General features: G+C 42.9%; 1 protein-coding gene across 5 annotated transcripts in view; it reads left to right on the top strand.

Annotated features, from left to right (window-relative positions):
• Window positions 1-24,799, top strand: part of CORIN (corin, serine peptidase) — a 185,525-nt gene that overhangs the window by 107,043 nt on the left and 53,683 nt on the right. For all 5 annotated transcript variants that reach the window (XM_053654913.1, XM_037164757.2, XM_053654911.1 and 2 more), the window contains exons 6-7: window positions 16,018-16,131; window positions 24,449-24,556. In XM_053654913.1, the coding sequence (XP_053510888.1) occupies window positions 16,018-16,131; window positions 24,449-24,556 (222 nt within the window). The remainder of the gene's footprint in view (window positions 1-16,017; window positions 16,132-24,448; window positions 24,557-24,799) is intronic.

The following is a 24,799-nucleotide window of genomic DNA, read 5'->3' as shown; positions in this document are numbered from 1 at the left end:
AGGCAGTGTACTTCCTCGGAGTAAATTCCTTCTGTGTCAGTTTTGTAATGTCAGTAATAACAAGGCCATGAGACTGGGCAAAAGCTTACTTGGAGTCAGACACTGTGCCTAACAGTTTACATGCATTGTCTACATTCACTGCAGGATCACAGGCAACCTTCAGCTAATGAATGGGCTGCATTTCAAAGATACATTTGCCAACTAGTTATTTTAAACACGAGATATATTCCTCACTGAAGCAATGTTGCGGTCACATCTCTCAGCTGGGGTGGATGACCAGGGCCTGCGAGACTCACAGCTGATGTGTGCCACTGAATGTGTCTGTGGGAAGGTGAGTCAGGAGTGCCCCCTCGGGCATGCGACGGACCCACCTTCTTCCTGGCTCCTGACTGTCATTCCAGAGCTGTGACTTCATTCTGACATCTTCCTTATGGACAGATGGACAACGGAAATGAAGCCACCCAGGTTCACACCATTTGGACTAGTTATAGAAAAACGTATAGTTATGTACTGTAACAGAGGATATCCTGGACACAGTGCCTTAAAGAAAGTAGCATTTTACCTCTGTGTCAGGGAATAGAACCTAATGAATTTTCCAGTTTGCCAGCACAGGCTTGCCCTAGGGGGTCATCCAATGATTTGGGTTCGCTCCATATTTTTTTTTCATCACCAACCCCTAGACTGAAGTCCTTGTCTGAATCACAGAAGCTGGCGGAGTCCTCTCTCTGGGCTCCAGCTTGTGGGAGGGCAGAGAGAGGAAGCAATATCGTAATAAATCCCTTTCAAGCAGGCAAAGTAGAAGGAGGCAAACCTGTATCTTTCACGTTGTGGAGAGTGTAGGGACACGGCCACCCCTAGCCACAGAGGGGCTGGGGCGTGTGCTCTTTAGCTGGGTGAGCACGGATGCACCTTAAACTCTGTTACCCTAAGGAGCTGGAGCATGCGTAGGATGAACAGCATCAGTCCCTGCTGTATAATAGCCAAGGTTCCCATGTCTAGACAGTGACTCCAGTAGGATAGAATGTGCTGGGCGTGGCAGAAGAGATGTGTTTAGATGATGGATACAGTGACCCAGGGGGTAGATTTTGAGGAACCACCAGATGCTGAGACCCCTGCCACTGTAACTTCTGGAAAGCACTTGTCATGGGTTTTTACCCTCACTGCGTCCTTGCCTCTCTTTTTCCTTTGGAACACTTAGGGCAGGGCTAGCTTCAGGGGCTGCTGGCCTGTGAGTGGCACGGTGCCCCGTACTCAGGGGGGTTCCAGGCTCGGTTTGGTGCTCTGCTGTCACTGTCCCGAGATTCTTAGTAACTTTATCTGTGTGCTTGTGTTTCGTAAGTGAGGTTTGATGGGACAGTGGGGGACAGTGTGTGAGCGGTGGAGATACGCTAGGTGGCAGCATGTGGATCTGTGTCCCTGTGCCTCCTGGCACGGCGGTGGGGGTGGGGGTGGGGGTGCTGAGCAGTTGGCCGAGGACCACCTGGTTTTGAATGCCGAAAACTCACAGGCTTAGAGACAGAAATTACATTTAACCACTGTCCATGGAAAATAGCGCTCTTCTCATGTGAGCTTCAGATGAAACTTTTACTAATGAGGCAGATAATATAAAATAAAAATTATCCTTAAAATTGGCAATACAGTGATAGCATTATAAACAGGCATTTTGAATTATATACAAAATTTGAAGCCACTTCCAACTTTTTGGTGTGCTCTCCATAATTAACAGGAAAGAGAAGAAATCTTGGAATGCCATTGTATAAATTTATATTTAAAATTAAATTCAGGCTTACCCTAAACTGATTTATAAGAAGAGTTAAATCTTTTTATTAAAATTGCTCCATGAGCATCATCAGCTCTAGACATTAAAATATTTATTTTGGAATCACTTATCAAAAATCTATTCCAATTTGTCACAGCCTATAAAGTAGTCTTAACAGCAACATTAACCAATGCATCTGACCAAAGATCCCCGCCCAAATGAAAAGCTAACACCAATTGTTTGCAGTCCTGCATTTTTGTTGAGCTACTGATGCCATTTTCATTTACACAGATTAAAAATAATGTTGCCAAAACCATACATTCTGATGCACGAACATGGGAATTTGCAGCAAAGACAGCTAGAAAAACACATTAATGATGTATTGTTATTGATTGTACCACATTAAATTATGACACAAAATATTATTTTTGTGCAATTTGTAAGTTTATGTGGTTTCTCATATATCACTGTTAGTGGCTATTATGTTTTGTAAGTACTGAAAGATTGTTAAAGGAAAACATTTGTATTTTTGCCCCCTTCCTTGGCCCTTGTTGATCCCACGTTGACCTTTGGTTCTCAAGGGTCTTTGCCCAGAGGGGTCCTTGCCGAGGGCCCCGTTCCTAGATTCCACCCCTTCCAACCTTTTCGTACTAATTTTTCATACTAATAAAAAGATCAGTCTACAAAATGCTGTCTCTAGAGATACTAGTCACTGACAATGGCTTTGTCTCATTATTTCTCTGCGGCCGTGATTTCAGCCGTATCCGATAGTGTGCCCTCTGCAGGCAGCCTCTGGGATTCATTCTTGGTTGAATCAGTGAGGAGTCCCCAGAAACTGCCTTTCAATCGAGGACTTTTGGCTGAAGTTAAATGAGTAAAACCAAACGGAGGAATTTCAGCTGGGAAATATTTTAGGCCGGGAGACCTCCCAGGAGCCCTTAGAATCAAGCCAGATTTTGTAAAGTATTTGGCCTCTTTTTCTGTCTGTACTTGTAAATGGCCCTGGAATGCCTGCGACAAAATTCTCTTAGGCGGAGAATGGCCGAGAAAAATAGGCGGTTTTCTTCAGACTTCTCAGGGCAGAGACATCCCGAGGTTCTGATGCTAATGATTCAGAAGAGCGTTTCTGCAGTCATGAGGCTTCATTTCCATCTGGGTGCCACGGCAAGGCGTGTTAGCAGGCATTTGCAACGAGATTATCCTGTAATGAGATCACCTGCTGAAAAACCCATTTCGAGCTCACAAAAATCACAGTAGGTGTAGATTACAGTTCTAAAAATGTAGAAAAAGCCACTTGAAATAAATTGGCTGAGTAAATTGTTTTCTGAAATTATGGGTTGCTATGAGGATGGAATGTCGATGCATTGGTCTATGAGGATTCATATTTTTGTGCCTGTATTTAAAATGCAAAAGGATTGTTAAAAGAAATGTGATTTTTATCTTAACAGAAATACTGAAAACACATAAAGTGCAGTTGTTTTCAAATACTGTCACACACGTGGATATTTCCCCCAAGCACAGGTACATTGTATGGTGGGCTGTATGGTTTGATTTAAGATGGCTCCCCCTGGTGGTTGGTGTTAAGAAAGGTACAGGCTTGGAAATAGTCGCCCCATTTCCTCCCTTTGGCATTTCTCTGCAACTTAATTTCCAACCCATCCGAAGAGGTCTCCTTTGCTCGGATCAAAATCAGTTCTGTCAAGAAACTCATCGGATTTTCCTAAATCTGTTGCCTATTTTTAGTGTATTTTGCTCAGAATGTGTCTTTTAATTTCAGTCTTGGTATTTTCCATCTGTTCCAGAAAGGCTCTGGATTGAATGCAAAGTTTATTTAGCCCACGCTCCAGGGGCATCACCCGTTGGGGTCCCGTGGCTACAGTCGGAAATAACAAACGAAACCTGATGCCCTCATACAGCTTCTGTACTAACACACATACAGATATGGTTTATAAAGCCAGAAAGACTGGTATGTTTGACTTCACCTATATGTAAAACTTTTGTATAGCTAGAGGGACGACGAATTAAAAGACGAAGGATGGCCTGGGAGAAAATAATTTCAACTTAGAGGAGCTCCAATAAACACATAAGGAAGAAAACCAATAGAAAAAAAATGTGCCAAAGATATGAGTAGGCTCCTATTGTGAAAAACTTTTCAGTTTTCTGTAGTAATAACTGGCACAAGTAGGATTTCAAATTTCCTCAGTAAAAGAAACTGGCAAAGGACTCTCTTTAGAAAAAAAAGATGGCACACCACTATAACTCCTGTGTCTCTAGAACCTCAGGCGGAGCCCCTCCTTCACAGGGGCCGGGCGTGGCTGCCACCTTGTGACCCTCCTTGGAACTGCACGTTCCCTACCCTTCTGGCAAGTGGGAGACAAGCGACCTTGTCCCGTCAGTATCACCTCCACGCTAAGCTCAGCCCTGCACACCATCCACCACTGACGACCCTTGGATCATGGAGTGTCCCCTGATTAATTTAAGTGCATTAAGTTGGTCAGTGGAGTATTTCAGACAAGACAACGTCACTGCCTACATTGCAGTTACCAGCGTTCACAGTGATGGAACATGGTTTTTGACTTACTATTATCTGCAGCAAAGCCTCTCCTCTTGTAGAAAAAGTCTGTCATTCCCTCCTTGACTCAGGGCTGACCTCAGTGCTAGATTATTTTCTATACATTTCTAGTCCCTCCTGAAACTTCCCCTCTTCCCATCCTAGCTCATTCTTTCCCTGTGATTGGATCCCTTTGTCTTGTTCAAAGGGGATATTATTCCTGTTTATTGGTACAAAAGATCACTGAATTCTGTGAAGACTCTGGGGAAAAATTAGTGTTTTTCCCCTTTCCTCTGAGCCCTTGGGTGCTGTGTACCTAATCTTCTAGTCTCAACAAGTTGGCAGCTGTGACTCTGGAATGCAAGCTAATTAAATTGTGCTTATATTTAGTTTTAGGCAAGGCTGACTTTTTTTCAGTGTTGTTAGGTTTAGTCTGTGTGGCTTTGTTATATACAATCCTGGTAACTAGGGCCCCTAGGAGAGATTTTGTGTAGCCGCACCGTGAAAGGCATGCAGTGGTAGAAAGTGGAGGGGCACCTCTGTGTTCTGCCGGCATGTAAATCATTCAACAGAGCAAACGCTTTAGCAGTAAAAGCCGGCTTTCCTGGAGCAGTTGTCGACTTCCTTTTCTGTCTGAGGCAAAGAAAAGTTAGGCATTCTGTCCCTAGGTGTTTTCGGATTGGTGTCTGTGTGAGTCAGCTCTTCAGATCCCTGTTGTTTTCCAGTTTGCTTAGTTGTTACAAAGAATCTTGTTGTTACAAAGAATCTTGTTGCCCCACCTTCCCGGTCTGCTGTGGCCACAAGGTGGACTCTCTAGTTATCTACAGGTTAACCCTTTAAACTCAAGGAATTTTTTGACATTTTGGGATGGGCGTCTTTTTTGGAAGTGATGGTCCACCTCCCAGACTTTGTAAACAGAACACCCTGAATCCGGCGCCAGACACTTGGTGTCCAGCATTGGTCACCATGCTCAGAGAGGGTCCCCAAGCAGGTGGAATTCAGGGAAGGAAACTGAAGCTCCAAAAGATTAAACAGTTCCAGAGCAGCACAGAAAAGTAACACAATGTATTTATTATGTTTGTTTATTTAATAATGGTATTATAATTGTATTATCTTTATTATATGTATTAAGTAATGAATGATAATACATTTATAATGTGCACTATTAAAGTATAATAAATACATTACATATGTGTGTATTATATTGTATATTTATATATAATTCTCCTAGCTAGTCAGTATCAGTAATGATATTAGGGTGAATGTTTATAATCTAATTTCCTCACTATGAACATTTAAAAGTTTTAATAACCTTTAGAATTCAAGTTACCTGAATATTTGGGGGGGGCATTAAAGTGTTAGATAGGCAGAGCCATCCAGTTTTTCCCAACCTTACCTTGACCCAGCCAGTGGAATTTGTGCCGCCCCTGGGCCCCTGCAGGAGGGAAGTGAGGGGGGTGTTGCTGTCGGTTAAGAGGATGGAGAGTAGAGTGGGGTCTGGATAGAGCTCTAACCCCAGTTTTGTGAGCTTTGAATCCAGCTATGGGCTAACCAATCTGAGAGATAGGTGAGACCCTGCGGTATCCCAAAGATCAGCGGATTTTTAAGAATGATAATGCTTTAGCATACTCTGTTATAGTAACTAGCAACAGAGAGTAGGTAGGAAAATGATATATAATACAGTCTTCATGGGATTGCAAGTGAATTTTTAGACATTAGGGTAGAATTGTAATCTGTTCTTGAAAGATATTTTTGAAGTTCTTTGCACAGTACATTCTAAGTTTGTTTATCCCATTTCTGGGTCTTAAGCCACATAACATTGCAAAGTCATAGACAATTTATTCCAGCATTTAAATTGTCAGTACATAAATGAACTTATTAAAGAAACTGAGATTAAAAATAAATTTGTTTAAAAAATAAAATAAATTGGGTTTGAATTGCAGGTGAAATTCACGAACTATGAACTTGGAAAATGAAATCCAGTTTGTGTTGCCTAACCAATGAGGGAGATGACAGAGATCACTCTGAAAACCAGTGATTTTTGTTGTTCATCTTTCTCCTAGGTCTCCCCACAGATGTCGGACCTAAGTTACAGGCTTAACAAAGGTCTCGAAACATGTTCATATGTGTAACGTTTCAGGTCCTACCACATGCATGTAAGAGACTGTTTGTTTCCCAAATGCTATATATTTCCTTCATTTGTGTTAGATTTGTATGCGCAGCTAACTCTCATAGGAAACATCCTATATTTGTCTGAAATTCACCAAAGGTAGTTTACATTCTTGTTCCATCATTATCATTTTATGATTCATAGTGAAAAATTATAAAATATCATTTGAGACAGCCTTATGTGTGGAGAAAATCTCAAAATAGTTTAAAGTGTCATTAAGTGATAATTATTTGTTCACAAGATAAAGTGTTTATTTCCTAAAGCAAATTCAGAAAGTAGCACATTTCAAAAAAAAACACCAAAAAACAAAAAACAAATGTTTGAGTAATTATCTCTGAATTTAGAAAACTTTGCCTGCCTTTCAAGAGGGTAGAGTATAAGCATGCGATTTCTAAATAGTCTATGTTCTTTGGAATATTGAAATTATGTTATTGTTCTTATTTGTGAGAAATAAATAACAGAGTCCTGGTGTACATCCTATTTTCCAGTGATTTTTGACAAAATTACTGCACCGTCTTGTTTGGGACTTCTAGACACTAAATAGTAAACCGGGATATGTTTTGAATTACTTGGTCCCTGCTTGGAAGTTTTCTCTTCCTTCCTCTCTGCCTTCCCTCCTTGCCTCCGGCCCCTGGTGCATTTCTCTCTCTCTTTCTCTCTCTCTTACTTTTTCTGAAGTGTTGCATGAATGAAGATTCTTTTTTCTAAAGTTTCTTTAGACTTCTACTTGGCAGTATTTCTGGGAGTCTCTGGTCATAAAACTTGACTTCCTGCCTTTTTTTCCCTCCGGTCTGTCTCTACTTTCTACTCTGTTTCATAGATCTGCAACCCACCGGGCAAGGTTTTGTCTAATTCTGTTTTGTGCTGTAATTTCACTTGACCTGCTGCACGATGGCACAGAACTGATCGTAAACCCTCTTTACATTCTCTCTCCTGTCCGAGTGCCGCCAGTTATTATAGTGCCGTCAATTTTTGTTTCTTGCTGGTGATTTTTAGAAAATTTCCCAACAACTGATTTTTCTATAGAATGATAGATCTTCTATCACGCTGTCTGACTCTCAGTATATATACTTAGCTCTTATTTTTCGGAATTTACTCTGAAGGCCAGGTGGCAAAGTTAACCTTGAATCAGAGCATAGCTATAATTTGGAGGGAAAAATGGGTCAGAGATTAACACAGCCTGAGGACAGGTAATTGCCGAAGCTGCTTCAGGCTTTCTTTAAATATTGGCTTGAGACAGTTTCTCACTCACTGAAACATGTTATGCAATTGGCATTGAGGGAGTTAGAACTGGAGGGTCGGATTATAGCATAGGGACTGCTTTGACCTTGTCCTTGCAGCAAGGTGGTCACCACAGGTGGCACTTCTGTTTTTAGGATAGATAAGCTAAGAGCTCTGTAAGTGCCTTCATTCAACAGGCATTTACTGACCACCTACCATACACCATTTTCAAGCAAAAATGTGTTCAATGCTGAAGGGTGCTAAGAGCGTCCTTTGCTTCCTCGGTAATGAATGAAGAATCCGTGTAGCAGAATCACCCACTAAGGGGCAGGGTGAGTGTTAGCATCTGTGCGTTCTCAGAAGAGGGAGGTGGGCACTGAGGAGAGAAGGACTGAGCAGAACTCTGGTGGGATCACCCAGAGCGGGGCGGGTGGGGGAGTGTGGCAGGGGTAGGAAGAAGCCGAGGGTGCAGGGGCATCCCCTGAGGGCTGGGAGGGGCCTGAGTCACTAGCAGGGACCAGTGCTCACTTGCATGGGGGACAGGTGAGATCTCGGGGCGCATGGTGTGGGGCAGCCAGGAAAGCTGACGTCCGGGACCATGGCCCTGTACCCTGGTGTGGCACAGGGCTAATGGAGCAGTCTCTCTGGTGTAAACCCTTAGGGCCTAGAACCACGGCCCCTCAGCAGTTCTCTGAGGAACTGGAAGCTAAAGCCCCTTCCTCTGTTCATCTCTTGAATCCTTGTACCACCCGAAGGAAGGAGAGTCCCCTGTAGAACATGCCTGAATGACGTTTCTCACCACCTATTGAGTGGACAAGTGCGAAGTGAGTTAGAAAGGTAAAACGATGTGGCATTTCTTGAACCACAGTGTGACACAGTCAGATCCACACCTGCGACACCTCGAAGCCATTCTGAGCTCATCTGTGGCTGCTCCTGGTCTCACTTCTCACGGTTTATCCCTTCCCCGAACTCCCCTCCTTTCCGCCTCACCTCCAAAGTTGCTTATGCTGTGTCCCATTCTTTCAAGTCTACATATAATGAAAAGTTAAAGAGTCTATAATTAAATTCAGAACTAAACATTCATAGTGAGAAAGATGAATTAAAATGCACGCCATCTTAGAGTTGAATGGAACACTTAAAATCCAGAGGGTGAAAGGGTCTTCTAACTTGTGGGCGCAAAAACTCATTTAGAAGGCCAAGTTTACGTGGACTGAGATAGCAGTAGAGCCCCAGGTTGGAGCAGGGAGACTGAAGGCACCCCTGTAACACGAGATGTGCCCCAAAGTCCCTTTCATGGCATCTTAGAGTTCTTCTGAAAACTCCCGTTTTGGCCCAACAAATGGGTAATGTGGGTGTAGGTGCTGGGGGCCACTGGACATGTCGTGCAGACTGTGGGGAAGATTATTTTAGGTAGGAGAGTCTTTTATTCTTATCATCCTGACATTGGAGCAAAGGCTCAGGCGCCAGCCGTGTCTGCAGGTGTAAGTATTCCCCCGTGACACATGGATTTTAACATTTCACCATTCACTCCCCTAGCAACTGAAAAATAAAATTGTGAGATATTTATTGGCTTTGAACACATAAGACCAAGAAGTAGAAATGATCATGCCATCCTGCCAGGCACCTGCGTTCTCAGTTCATGTATTCATTCAACAAACACTTAATTCTATTCCAGATTTGGGAAAGAGCAGTGAGAAAAACTGATAAGGTGACTCCTCTGAAGGGGCTTACATTCTAGAAGAGACAGAGAGACAAGAAGCAAACAAATAAATATCGTGTGCTAATATAATTACATGAGCCATAAAGAAACAGATTTCTTTGTGTTTTTTTTTAGCAGCCTGCATTTCTAATGGTCTCGAGCATCGATGCTATTAGCAGTGACTAGCATGATGCCCTTGTTTAACAGATGTCTAGTGGATGTCGAAGGAGATGAAGGAGAGATTGAGAATTTTTCACCCTGAGAGACAGGCACTTCTGAAGAAGTTACTTACCCTACATTTAGTAATCGGATTAGGAGTTCAGACAGATATAAAAACTGGCTTCATGTTTAGAGTGTAACTGTTTTCCTGTCATCAATAATCTTTCATTCTCAGCTCCTGAATCTTCAACAGTGGTCATAGTTTATTTAACCTGATCCAACTCGTAGGCAGAATTAGTACCACTCTGTGCTCCTCGCAAAGAAAGCACTGACGCAAGAGTGTTGAAAATGCTGTCTTCGTCACCCCATTTCCCCGGCGATGAACCAGCCCCTTTCCTCATTCTCTTCTGCAGCCACAGAGTTGCCTTCTCTGCTGAGCGTCTTCCTGTCCTCTCTTTTCCACCTAAACGCCCTCCAGTCTGACTTTGGTCCTCACCACTCCATTGCAACTGCGCTTGTCGGGGTCCCCACTGACCTCCGTGCTGCCAAACCCAGTTGCCCCTTCTCAGGTTCGTCTAACTTGAGTGTCGGCAGCATTTGGCACAATTGATTCTTTTCTCCTGTTTGACGCACTTTGCCTCACTTGGCCTCCAGGACACCAGGTCACCTGCTTGTTTCCCTGGTTACTGTCACACTGGCCATTCCTCCTCAGCCTCTTTGCTGGACTCTCCTCCTCTCCATGGCTGTTAAGTGTGGAGTTTCACAGCTCATCCCTCCTCCACCTTCTCTTCACCGTCTCTCACTATTTCCACGAACTGCCTCCTCAGTGACCTCATCCAGGTACACTGCCTTTAAATCGATTGGCCAATGACTCACACGTTCCCTTACCTTTGTAGTCCTGTCCTCTTTCTTGGACCTTGAACTTATGCGTCCAGTTGTCTACTTAGCATCTCCACTCCTGTGGCCTTCCCCATCTCAGTGGACGGCAGTGCCCGTCTTCTGACTGGCTGGAGACGTGAAGTCATCATTGGCTCTTGTCCGCCCTGCACAACAGCCATTGGATGGGCCAGGAAACCCTCCCGGCTCTCCCTGCACACTGCGAACCTGCCGCACCCAGCTGCCCCCCTGCCCCCCCCCACACTGCCGTCATCCCTCTCTAGATAACCTCTCAGGCAGGGGTGTCCAACCTTTTGGTGTCTCTGGGCCACATTGGAAGAAGAAGGGTTGTCTTGGGCCACACATTAAATACACAAACACTAACAAAAACTGATGAACAACAACAAAAAAGGTTTCATGCAGCCCATGGGCTGTAGGTTGGACACCCCTCCATAGCCGCCTATTATTCCTCCCTGGCCCCTCGGCCGCATTTTCAACACAACAGGCAGAGAGCCTTGAAAACGTAAGTCAGATCATGCCGCTCTGTACTCAAACCTGGCAGAAAGTTTTCTCTTTTTGTCTAACTTACAAAGTCCTTTCAAAACCCTGTATGTCAGGCTCCATCTCATCTCTTCCCCCCCCCCCCCCTTCTACTTTCAACACATGCCCCCTTGCTGTCCCCGACACCCGCCAGGCATGGTCCTGCCTGAGGGACTTCCTCCTGGCATCTCTGCTGAAACCTGCCCCTGGGATTTGGTTACATTCCTCACGTCTTTCAAGGTGTCGCTCAAATGTCAAGTTTCAGCGAGGCCTGCTCTGGCATTCTAATTGGTGTTTAGCTCCGTCTACCCCACCCCACATCCTATGTTTCTCAGTCTGTTGCATTTTTTTTTCCTTCTTAGCACTCATTGCCCTCTGATCTAATGTACCATAATTTTCTTATTTATTATGCTTATTAGTATTGTCTCCCAGGAATATAACCTCCACAAAGCAAAGCATCTATTCTGTATTCAGTAACATACCCCAAGCTCTTAGAAAAGTGCAAAATTGGCCAAGTAAATGAGTGGAAAAATTAGAGTGCAACATAAGCTTTCTGGTTCCGTATGGCAGGTAGAGGGAGTGATTACCCCTCCCAGCCCTCAGGAAACAACTTGAAATATCCCACTAGGTATTTCTGTTTTTCAAAGGGTCTACTCTATATTCTGCTCCTGAAGGAGGCTCAGCCAACTGTCTTATTTATGTTTCCCTCCTGACGGTGCCCAGCACCATCTCTGTCTCTCCCTCCCCGCTTGGGGACCCTCATTCTCTTTATGCACAAAACTTTCTGGTACCCCAAGGCATGCCTACCCCAAACATGCTGATGTGTAACAAAATGAAGGGCCTTCCAGTTGAAATGACTTAGAAGGCAGAGGAAGGACTGTGCTTGCTTAGTTGAACATAACTCTGGGTTGTTGCTCTGCTCTCTCACCTCTTATCTTTCACCCAGTGATTTTGACTCCCCCCATATGCCCAGATACAGTGCTGTCCTCAAGAGGAATTCTTGTAGAAGGTAAGAGCGATATGGTTGGCAGTAACTTAATTTCAAGCGTCGTGTTCAATGAAGGATGGACAAGCTTTTAGTGCAGGCTCAGGTGATGATGCTGTGCACCAGGCTGGTTTTCTCTTGAGGTCACATTGAACCTGAACTTCAGACTTTAAACAAGGGCTCAGAAACAGGGGAGTGAATGAAGACCCTAGACAGTCAGAGATTCGTGAGTAATTTCTGAAAAAGACTCCAAGAGGTAACGATCAGAATAATGAGAACATTTGCCAATATAAATGCTGCCTGTAATACACAGGCAGGGAGAACGGAGAGTGCTGGAAGCAGCTGCAGAAAATCTGAAGGTCCTTTTCCGGCTGTGATTTTAGCAGGGTGTACCAGAGAAAGAGCACTGGAAAGAGCTGATCGTCCTCCTGGGTGTATATTCTTCAGAATCCATGGAATTTTGAAGTCCAAGTGATAGGTAATTGCCCTTGTCATTCAGACATATAAACTAGTGTCTTCAGTAGTGTGCCTTTCTGTACTGTTTTCTTTGCATTAATGTTGATTAATTGTCACATGTGTAAATGGCTGTCAGCTTTGGTGATGAAGTGTCTTTAGTTGGTAAAAGGATCTTTTATCAGATGATGATTTGTAGAGTATGTGCTACATGAAGGCAGGGAATTATTTTTGTTTCCTTTTTTGTTCTATTTCCAGATGCTAGAATAATGCTTAGCACATGGTCAGTAGTAAGTTTCTATTCAATTAAAGAATGAATCTTCCATTGATCAATCTGCCATGTATTTAAAGCCCAATATATGCCTCTTCACATTATGCTGATGTTAGTGGAAGTGGCCCCAAGATTGTACAGCATGACTTTGTCTCAGGGAATCTCTTTGTCACCGGAAGGACTAACCCTAAATAAAGGCTGTTGGCAGGTGAAAGCTACACAACAACAGTCAAGTTCATGGTTGAAAAATCTCTACTGGAACTTTTTAAGAGCTCTCTCAGGATATCCCCCATAAAACCCAGAGCTGACATGGAATTTCATCCCGTATGGTCCAGTTCACCCAAGGGACAGACATTTATCTTTTGTTTAGAAGGGAAAATAAAGGCAAGCTTGAACTTTTACTTGACCTGCAAGTCCTTGGACCGACCACATACCAGGTGACTACTCAGCCACCTCTGTGTTGGAAACGTGGGCTGGGCTGGCGGCGGGCTCATCCCGGAGCACCAGCCTCAGGGATCTGGGGTGGTTCCACCCTCCCTGGCTAGTGGCTTTGGGCCATCGCTGTCCGAACCACACGGCCCACTAGCACCTCTGTAATAGAATGTCTGCCTGTCTTCTTTAGGGGCCCAATTGAAAATTCCAGATAAGATGTGTTTCAACAGTTTTGCACAAATAAAAGTAGAAACTCCTATCATGGGTGAAGGAGAAATCAAACAGAGAATATAAGAAAGTTATTCTTACTTGACGAAAATAATATTGATTAATGAAACTACGAACTTCCGAAGAAAGAATAAGGAAACACTGATGATGCCCCGCAGCCAGGGGCCGCCGCCCCTCCGTCTGAGGGACCACACAGAAGGCAGTTTCCGCGTGGTCAGCCCAGGCACGCGGTAGTGGTAGTCAAAGCAACGCGAAATGCTATGTTTTAAACTTGATCCCGATTTGATATAACCATACACGGGAAATGGCTTTCCTGGAGTAAAATACGTAGGGTCTTACAGCTGAAGTCTAGAGGTTAGAGACATCTGACGTTGAGCTTCCAGCTACACATTCGAGGAACCCTCAGGACCCTCGGGGAGCGGGTGGGGCGGGTGGACTTAGACACTCGCCAGCACGACGCAGACAGTCTCGCTCTAGGACGAGCGCTTGTTCCTTGAAAGTTTTCTCTTGCCTGTAGAGAGGGGATGTTGCAGACAGAGACTGGCCGGCGCAGTCTTCGTGTTTCTCATTCCGTATGCGGTTTTCTCTGCTCACGTTAGCAGTCTGTGTCTGTAGCTGTGAGATTGCAGGCAGGCCTGGGCTGCGTCCCGTACGACAATACAAGATATACTCCTGTTTCATATCTTGGCAGGGGCCGTTCCTCGCTGTAATTCGTACTGGTGTGGGAGTTGTGGGGTATACATGGAAAACCAGACTTTCCTGGTTGATTTTGTGATGGTTGCCCTGATAGCATCATAAGAAACTCACCAAGTCAACTAGGACTTAATGGCCAGCAAATCAGAACTCCGCGATTCCTTCGACAGTTTCGGAAAGTAACTCATGGATGTATTTTTTTCTTTGCCTTGTGGCAATGTGTTATGTTCCCTGGGGGCCGGGCTGTCTGTGGGGGCCCAGGAACATGGGAGACTCCGCAGACGTGGGCCTCGCAGCCTGGAGCGTTGGATCTGCGTTTCTTTCCGTTTCTGAGTTAAAACGTTGTGCATTTCTTGGTTTCCTTTATTTAGACCACGGGGTTCTAAATCTGATCAAGGAGAGGGAGGGGACAACAATAAACTTGTGAGGTTTGTGTTTATGTACTGTTACTTTGAGTTGGGAACTCATGAAAACTGTCCGTGGTTTTTTACAAATTTCTGATTTATAAAGTAAGACATGGTCATTGTAAGAACATTTGTAAAATATAATGAATATGTAAAATACAATGAAGAAAGTAGAACTTACTTTTAATCCTAATACTAGGGATAATCACAGTAACTCTTGATATACTTCTTTCTGGGACAATTATATTATGCTTTTTGGAACCATACAGTATTTTTCTACTTTATCTTGCACTTCATTCCATGACATTAAATGTTTTCTGCAATGCACTTTTCGATAGCTGTGATGCTATTCCTTCTCAGGGAGGTACCAAAACCTGTCTCACCTGTCCCCTGGTATTGTGCAGTTTTCTCATTATAAACCTTGATGGTATGAATATCCTTAACAATAAAAACTTGCATTTATTCATAGTGATTTCCTTTTTATAAAGTCCAAGAAGTAAGTTTTATAAAGTCCATAATCTAAGATTATGCACATTTAAAAAGCATTTGATACACATTACCAGATATTGAAGTGTATTTTAGCACTCATTTTATGGAACAGATTTATTCTTTTATTTTAAAAAGTTTGTAGTTTTTTATCTTAGATTTATTGTCTCTAGTAATTTTGAAACAATTGATTATCTGTTGAATTTTGAGAAAAAAATGAATACCATAAAAGCAAGTAATACTGAAATGACTGGTATTCAGGAAGAGCATGAGAAAATATTATTTGCAATGCTATGTTACGTTCTGTTTAAAAAATATTTTATTTATTTATTTTTAGAGAGAGGGGAAGGGAACTAGAAAGCGAGGGAGAGAAACATCATTGTGTGGTTGCCTCTCATGTGTTCCCTACTGGGGACCTGGCCAGCAACCCAGGCAGTGCCCCGACTGGGCATCGAACTGGCGACCCTTTGCTCCACAGGCCCGTGCTCAATCCACTGAGCTACACCAGTCAGGGCCTATGTTACGTTCTTTATGCAAAAAAAATGGACTCTGTGACATTTTTAGCTGGCATTTTTATTAAGGCAAGGACATACATTCTAAATACAGGGGCATAAAAGTCTATGCTTGCGTTGGGCACCTTTCAGTTAACTGTAACTTTCTCTGTACAACACTGAGTAGTGTTATGGAAAGTGAGGTTTTTTTTAATGATCCCATGTATGTGGTTTATTTTTAAAGGTTTTTAAAAATATTTCTTCAGTAAATAGCACTCACTTTGAAATATTTCTCAGTCATTAAGAAAACTGCTTCCGTTGGTATTTTCCACACAGAAGGCGATCAATGGACGCGCTGCCCCCTTGTGGCCGGAGCAGGAATGGCGGCTCAGGCAAACATGCTTTGTGTTTTTCCGAAGCAATTTCACAATTAAGTTTATAGAGGTCGAGGGAAAACTGGAGAAAACGGAGGGAATTTAGAAACAAATCTGTTGAATAGCAAGGGAAGGTTTTCTTCCTGTTCCTTTGTGTCTGCTAATTTCAAATGGAACCCCCAAACAAACCCTCATTCTGACGTCGTTTTTTCTGCCCTTTTTCAGTGCTCTGTGGAGGGGGCGACAGCTTCCTCTGTGGCAGTGGCATCTGCGTCCCGAGGAAACTGCAGTGTAACGGCTACAACGACTGTGACGACTGGAGCGACGAGGCCCACTGCAGTAGGTGACAGGCTGTGTGGGGGTCTTCGGGGAGGACAGGAGTTCCATTCAGGGGCTTAGAAACCAGAGCCACACCATTGTCACATCCTGACAACCTGGGGCATTTGCATAGCCTCCTGGTTGTTTGCCTTTCTGAAGCGAGCAAAGGTGTTTATCTTCCTGCCTCGGGACAGCAGTGTTTGCTCACCTTTCAAAGTCGTGAGCTCATTATACACTCAGCAGCTAGAGGCCTCCTTGGAAGCGGTCTGGGATTGAAGTGTTTTTTTCCCAAAGTGCCTTAAAATTAGGAAAAGGCTTTCCGTTTGTTTTGTTTTGGGTGAGGATTTTTGTTTTTGTTTTTAAAGCTTCACGAGTATAAAGGTCAGCTATTTAAAAAGGGCATTTTTAATAGGAAAAGTTTTCACCCTCGTGATTCTTGGCATTCATGACACTGCAGAGGCAAAGCATCTTGTTTGTGCTCCCTCTGAACCCGAAGACAGTCAGTGGCATTAACTGCTTTAAATCTGCAGGTCATTGGATTTAGTCTTAAGCTCCCTCAGTTTACTTCCCGTTGATTTGATGAGTTGTTTTCACTGGATTGGTCTGTGGTTTGTCCAATATTATATTCATGTGCATGGGCTGCCACACAGAATACCACAGACTTCATGACTTGAACAGCAGAAATTTGTTTCTCAGAGTTCTGGAGGCTGGAAAGTCCAGGATCAAGGTCCAACAGGGTTCTGTGCTTGGTGAGAGTTCTCTTCCTGGCCTGTAGGCAGCTGCTGTCTCCTGCGTGCTTACGTGACCTCTTAGAGGGAGAGAAGGCACAGGAGAGGGGAAGAGGGAGAGAAAAGGAATAAAAGAGGGAGGAGAGAAAGATATGTAAGGGGAGAGAGAGAGATATTGCGAGAGGTTGGGGGCTATCTCATCCTCTCCTTCCAAGGGCACCAGCCTTACTGGGTTAGTGCCTCACTCATCCTTGTGACTTCATTCAGCCTACATGACCTCCTCTCAGCCCCGTCTCCGGATACATAGTCATGTTGGGAGTCAGGGCTTCCACATATAAACATTCAGTCCATAACAAATACGTATCAGACTTCAAGTCAGTTTTGCAATAGATAAAAAGGGAAAATTAGCCTCAAGGATACAATGTAGGTTCTGCATCCAAAACAGAACCGTAAGCAGTTGTATTCTAGTTGCTTTTTCATGGTTATATGAGCGGCAGCAGTTACCACGGGGAAAGCTGCATTTTATTCCTTGTAGAAGTTGCCACAACTTTATAAGAGCTCAGAGTTGGCTATATTTGAGATTCTTCTGGTCTGTTTGCCAGGTGGGCCAACTTTTCTTCCATCCGAAGGGTTAGGATGCTCATTTCTCATAAATTTGGGAAGCCTGTCTCACATGGTAATGTTTCGGGTCAGGATTTCCCAAACTGGCATTCCATAGTACCTGACTCTTGAAAAATCCTTGAGAAAAAAAAGAGTAGGTTTGAGAGTTGCCGTCTACCAGGTCTACTTCTTAGATACTTACAATACATATTTGTGCTTAAAGGTTCTAAGAAATCCTGCAGTTAAAAAGGATGTACATTGTTAGTCCCATAAATATTATTTGTTTATATAATCCATCACCTTTATTTATGTGTTTATTTATTCATTCACTCATGCCCTGATTTATGCTGTCCAGCATCGTGTGGGACGTCAATTATGTCGCCTGTATTTTCAGAAGTGTTTTCACTAAGACTTTGTTTTTCTAATTTGGAATTCCCTCTTCAGGAAAACCTGTGGCAGACACTTTTACATAAAAAACATTTTTTATGGGAAATGTGTTTACATTAGGGAGGATCGCTGTGGCCTTACAAGGAAATATTGTGCAGACACCCACACTAGGGGATTGAAAACAGTTCAATAGAATCCTGCCCAGTGTATGGGGACGGCGGTGAGATCTCTTGCTCCTTTCTCAGTTGCTGCCCAAGTTAAGGCATTACTCAAATTCTGCACCCGACTCTACCCACGGTGGTGGGCCAGCGGCGACTTTCCCATTACCGGCCCCTGCTGCCCTGAGTGCTGCCCGTCAAACAGTAAGAGCTTCCTGCTGCATTTGGTGAAGTTGAACTTGAAGGAGTACATTTTCCCCAGTGCCCAGCAAAGATGATCCTGCTCTTCTGGAAGGCACTAGCAGTGTCTCAGGAGCTGATGTGTTTATTAAAGAAGATAGGGGCTTTGCTCGTGAATGCATTTCGAAAACGACCCAGTTCGATCCATTGAGGAAATACATTGATTCCTCAGAATACTAATCTACGGAACTGCTTCAGCCAGCCTTGAGGTCTCAGCATGCCATTGTTTCTGACTCTGCAAGGCCATCCGCCTCTGTCTGGAGTGTCTGCATGTGTGTTCATAGAAGTGCCATCCTCCTGGGGTCCTCACCCTGTAGTGAAGGAATAGCCTCAGTCTGAGTTAGTGGATGCAGCATTGAGCACGAGGGCCGCCCCCAGGTGAGGTACTCTCGAGGGGAGAGGGAGTTGTGCTGGGTATTCCCAGTGGGTGCAGAAGGCTGGGCCCGCTCCCGAGGGTTCTGGCAGAGAGGGCAGGAGGAGGAGGAGGACTGACTGCCTTTACGGGAACGAAGGGAAGGGGTGTTTTATTTGAGAGGTCCCTAATCAGCTGTGCTAGAAGCAATTACCCACGTGATTTGATTTAACTTTCAACAAAGAAGGTATTCTTGTTCCCTTCTGCACAGACGTGCGTGGAGCTGAGGCTTAAGGCAATGGGCAAATCTAGCAGTGGTCTCAGGTGCTAGATTGAACCCAGTGTTGAATGTGTCCAAATGTCATGCCGTTTTCTCTGAACTGAGCTGCCTTTGACTTGCCCTTGTCCATAAAAGTTCAGATTTGTTAAACGATTATATTTTGATCGTCCATATGACAGAAAAAAATTTATTTTGGGTGCTGTGTTATGCTTGGGAGATCATTGCCTATTATAGCGGCACTCCAGGTATCTCCGACTGCTTCCTCACTTTCTCTCCGAACTAATTCTGTCATGTTTACCAGTCTCATTCTCGGTATTTGTAGGAGGAACAGGTTTCTAACCACCTGGAACAATTTAATGGTATAGCCAAAAGATTTTTGAAAATAAGAAAAGTTTCTTTGGAAAGTTTCTAGCTCTGTGACTTCTCCATCTTTGCTTTTGCTTGTCGTCAGGACTGGCTGGACCACAGCATTTCCGGAAAGCCCCATGTGCCGGGGTTCTAATTAAGGTGGTTTTCCAAATGATGCTTCTGAATCATGACAAGCAACTTCATTTACTGTATTCTTTTTACTAAGACAGGGTTGCAAGTAAATATGAGAAATATTTCCATCAAAATAATAAAGATATTTTATTCTATACTGAAGGAATTAGCTTCAAATGTCTGGAAACTTCAGTTCTGTGTGGTGGCAATTGGGTTATACTGAATTAATCAAACTACTGAACATTCTTTTTTTTTTAAAGATTTTATTTATTTATTTTTAGAGTTAGGGGAAGGAAGGGAGAGAAAATCAACGTGTGGTTGCCTCTTGTGCACTCCCTACTGGGGACCTGGCCTGCAACCCAGGCTTGTGCCCTGACTGGGAATTGAACCAGCAACTCTTTGGTTCACAGGCCAGCACTCAATCCACTGAGCCACACCAGTCAGGGCTATTGAACATTCTTGAACCCCTGCTATGTGTGAAGCATGTTCTAGTACCTAGCAAATATAAAGACTGTTAAGACATGGTTTCTTCCTTCATGAGGCTTTAAGTCCAATCAGGTGAATAACATAGAAATGTGCAGATCATTGACTGTGGTATTTTAGAATAGTACAGTAGTAGAGACATCACACAGCCAAAGGGGGGTGGTGTAAACAGAACGGGAGGCCCCGTGAGTTGGGAAGGGAGCAGGATTACTGGGATTAAAGTGAGGCTTTGGACAGAGATGATTCTTGGATACTGTAGAGTAGTAGTTCTCCATCAGGGACAACTTTGCCACCTAGGGGACAATTGACCATGTATGGAGACAGATTTGACTCTTACAGCCGGGGGTGGGGCGGGGTGGGAGTGGTGCTCCTGGCATTTACTGAGTTGAGCTCAAGGATGCTGCTAAGCATCCAACAAAGCATTGGGTGGCCCCTCCCACAACAAAGACTGTGCGGTCAAAATTGTCAACACTGCTGCCGTGGAGAAGCCCTCCTCTAGAGACAGGAGTTGGACAGTCAAAAGAATCCTGGTAGGCGAGTTGCCTGGCTTCATTTCGTAGCTCTGCTATTAATGAGCTGCGTAACCTGGGGCAAACCATGTAATCTCTCTGGTCATCTAAAAACATGGGGGCTTAGCAGTTAGGCATCCATACTTGAATCTTAAAATGGGCAACACATTTATGTTTACAGACTCGTAGAGACTGAGCGAACCGAGTGGAACCCTAGATAAAAGGTTTTCTGTTCTTTAGTTTTCTTTCTTAATTTAATGATAATTTTAAGAAACAAAAGTTATAGTGTGAGATGCCAAACTGAAATAAGTATTAACATGAAAGAACTTCAGAAGTAACATTTTATATCAAGCTCTCATGAAGAAAAATAATCTGTATCTGGAAAAACATCTACCTCAGGTCATGTAAAATTATACTTGTATTGAGCAAGAAAATCACAGCAAGCAGCTTTTGAAGTCTGATTTGTTGGCCCCAAATTGTGCTGACAACATTTCTTTTCAGTCCAAATAAACAGTTACTCCAATAAAAGGAGGCACTGTGATCTTTGCCATTTGCTGTGTATTTCTGGCTATGTAGTGCGTCAGGTAGTCACACCGACCTTAGGCAGTACCACGTTGTTCTCCAGAGGTAGCTAATTTTGTGTCTGGCCTCTGAGAATGGCTTCTAACCAAGTAAGCCATAACAGTGGGAAGTTGAATCTGCACCTGTGTGAATAATGAGGAATTTTTTCTTTAATGCTTGCGTCATCTTCATTTATGAAATAATTTAATAATGACAGCATTAATTTAAAACTATCTCAAGAGGTCTTAGTGTGAATTGCTAAGGACCCTAGAATAGGCCCCACAGAGGACATGCGGATCTTTGGAAATGTTTGGTGTGTAAGACTCTGAAAGAAGTATTTGATGCCCCAGCCCTATAATCAAAAGAAGGGGAGCATACAGCCACAAACACAACAAAATAAAACATACACACAACCAACTCGTATGGTTTAGAATATGCCACCCCCATCCCCCACCACCACTTTTGGGGAATGCAAGTACTTTTGTATTAATGGTCAAGTTGAGAACCCTGGTTATTGCTGATTCTAGCATACTGCTTCAAAAGGTCCCACAAGAGCAATTTAGATGAAAACAAAGCAAAAATAAAAAAGACCTCTTACAACTTCCTGAGGAAATGTCTATATATTGATGCACAAATTCCCCAACTCTGTTGGGTGGGCAAGAACACAAATGTCATAGCCGTTTTCAACTCAGCTAGTGTCTGTGTAGTGGTCCCAGTCAGCAGTAACCTGCAGGGTGGGAGTTAGCGCCCTCTGCTGAGTGGGAGGAAATAGTACAGTTCCATCAAGGTGAAACTAGAACCTCTTTTTAGTTTCCTCTATATTTTCCCTTATGATGGTAAATCTCATTTGAAAATTATTCAGCCTGGGGGAAATGAAAAAGAATACTTACAAATTTATGCACGTGTATGAGTCTGAACATATGTTATCCACACGTGCGTGCACATATATACCCGCTTAATGAAGGTGCTGAACAGATCATCTTCATGGCCCATGCTGTTTCTAAAATGATGTGATTCTGAAAATATTTAAGTAACTTAGTTTTAGAAGAATAGAACTCGTCTGAAATGCAGGCTTCTGCTTCAGGGGACTGCCCTGTTGACCACCAGATTTTTGGTCTTCATCAGACTGGTAGGCTGATCCCCAAATGCGCCCCCCTTCCCCACCTCCTCCCTGTTCTTCTCGTTCCTTCTGCCTGACGCATGGCAGAGTGTTCATTCCATCCGCACTGCCGAAATTCTGCCCACCTTCCAGGGTCTCTCTCCAGACTTACGAATCAGTTTTTGCTCTTAATTCTCTTCGAATAAGGGAAAAGATAAACATTTAGGGAATCTAGTTCTTATTGAATGAAGGCTTATATATACATGTATATGTATGTATGTATATATATGTATATATACGTATATATATAAAACATTTTTACAGTTTTGTGGAAGAATAATTATAAACTTATTCCACTTATTTTTAGTAAATTTATATAGCTGTGCAAAGATCTCCACAATCCACATCTAGAACTTTTCATCTCCCCCACCATCTTCCCCCCACACCTGTTTGCAGTCAAGTCCCCAGGTAAACACGGCTACTTCTCTGGCTACAGATAACCACTGGTCTGATTTCCATTTCTGTAAGTTTGTGTTTTCTGGGAAATTTATACATGGGTCACACAATATGTAGTCTTCGTGTCTGGTTTCTGTCACTTAGCATAATGTTTTTGAGGTTCCCCTATGCTGTCACATATATCAGTAGTTTGATACTTTTAATTGCTAAATAGTGGTCCATCATGTGAGTTGCTACGTTTGGTTTATCTGTTCAGCAGTTGAGAGCTAGATTGCTTCCACTTTTCTGGCTTTTGTGCATAGTGCTGTCGTGATCACACACACACTAGTATCTGCTAGTATCTGTGAGGATAGATGTTTCATTGCTCTTGGGTAGATCTCTATGAGTAGAACTCATGACTCATACGATAAGGTTATAATTAACTTTATAAGAAGCTGCTACACCACTTTACAAGGTGGTATTATACTTTTATATTCCCATGAAGAGAAATCGAGAGTTTCAGTTTCTCAAAATCCTTGCCAGTAGGTGGCACTGTCTTTTTTAGTGGAGCCATTTTGGAGGTATGGAATAGCATGGCATTGTGGGTTTTATTTGCATTCCCTAAATGGTTAATTATATTGAATAGATTTTCAAGTACCAGTTTGCTGTTTGTACATCTCCTGTAAAGGCTTTCTACTCAAGTCTTTTGCTAGTTCGTAATGGGGTTTTCTTATTAGTAAGTGTAAGAGTTCCACTCGTACTCTGGGAGTTAAGTCCTTTATCAGATACATGATTTGCAAATATTTTTTCAGAATATAACTTCTCTATCTTTTAGTTTTCTTAAATGCTATTTTTAGAAGTACAATACTTTTAACTTTGTGAGGTGCAGTTATTAGTTTTTTTCTCATGCCCTGTACTTCTGCTGGCATACCTAAGAATTCTTTGCCTACCCCAAGGTCACAAAGATTTTTTTCCTTATGTTTTATTCTGAAAACTTCATAATTTTGCCTCTTATACTTAAGTCTATGATTTATTTTGAGATAATTTTTGTGTATGGTTTGAGCTAAAGGTCAGCGTTTCATTCTGTACACTTGAAATCTAATTGTTGAAGATTTTACACATTTGAAATCAAGTTGTTACCATTTGTTGAAGAACATTCTGTTCCCATTGAATTGTCTTTATATCTTACATACATTATTTTATTAGTCTCTATGTTCCAACCCTATTAAGTACCTGATCTCATGCCAGTTTCACAGATCGGATCCCAGATTCATCGATTTGTCACTAATCCACTCAAATTCCCACAGCTAGTAGATGGTAGAGCCAGGATAGGAGTTCTGGTTGCTCAAGTGCAAGACCTGTCTTTTTATGAAAATGTCCTTGCATGTTGTGTATTCCAACATTAAATTGTGTGCTTCCTCAAGTTACATATCCCTCATTCTTATCTCGCCACATAATGTAGGACAGTACTTGCTTATTTAAGGGTCATGTTATGAAACCCTCAACTGACTTAAGTGATAATGGTTGTGTGAAAGTGAGTAATGGCTCCATAATCTAAATAAGTTTTTTTCTCTCCATTTTGCTCATGCTTACCACAGACAAAACTAGACTTTCATTATGAAAGAAGGATTTTAAGGAAATAACTACTTACCCTCTATTAAAGTCACCGATTCTCCATGAATATGAACTTCATTAGGAACTATGATGAATTGAGAATGTCTTTCCTCATTTTTGACTATAAAGGAGCTTTCAGGTGACATAAGGTGAAAGCCAGGTAAAGACTCAGAAAGTGATGAAAGCACTAACTTGGGAGCCAGGGGATCCTAGTCCTGGTTCTGCAGTAACTTGTTCTGTGACCTTGAGCAAGTCATTGGATCTCCCTCTACCACGGTCTCGTCACCTGAAAAACAACAGATGTGAACCGTGTTGCCACGGTGGCTTCCCCTCGTGGCTGTGCTTTTGTTACAGGAAGCACCACCACGACATCGTGGTCTGTGCTGACACCAGCGGCTTCTCTCCTTTGCAGACTGCAGTGAGGGTCTGTTTCACTGCTACACGGGCAAGTGCGTTAACTACAGCCTCGTGTGTGACGGGTATGACGACTGCGGGGACCTGAGTGATGAACAGAACTGTGGTAAGGAGCAACAGTTTTGTCTAAAATTATAGAAATTCATAACCAAGAACTTGTAGCTTATTGATGTGATTACTAGCAGGTTAAATTATAAAGTGGTTGGTTCCTTAATTTTAGAAAGGGGAGGTTTTTTTCAACTACTAGTCTCAGTGATGTCTTATGTGTAAACATGTGTAAAAATCTATACATGATTTATGGGTAAATGTCATGCTTTTTGCATACACAGCCATACTAAGGCAATGCCAA

The sequence above is a fragment of the Artibeus jamaicensis genome, unplaced genomic scaffold (genome assembly GCF_021234435.1).
Source record: "Artibeus jamaicensis isolate MK-2021 breed Jamaican fruit bat unplaced genomic scaffold, CSHL_Jam_final contig_889, whole genome shotgun sequence".
In the NCBI taxonomy this organism is placed as follows: Eukaryota; Metazoa; Chordata; class Mammalia; order Chiroptera; family Phyllostomidae; genus Artibeus; species Artibeus jamaicensis.
This window is presented reverse-complemented; position numbering and strand designations above follow the sequence as displayed.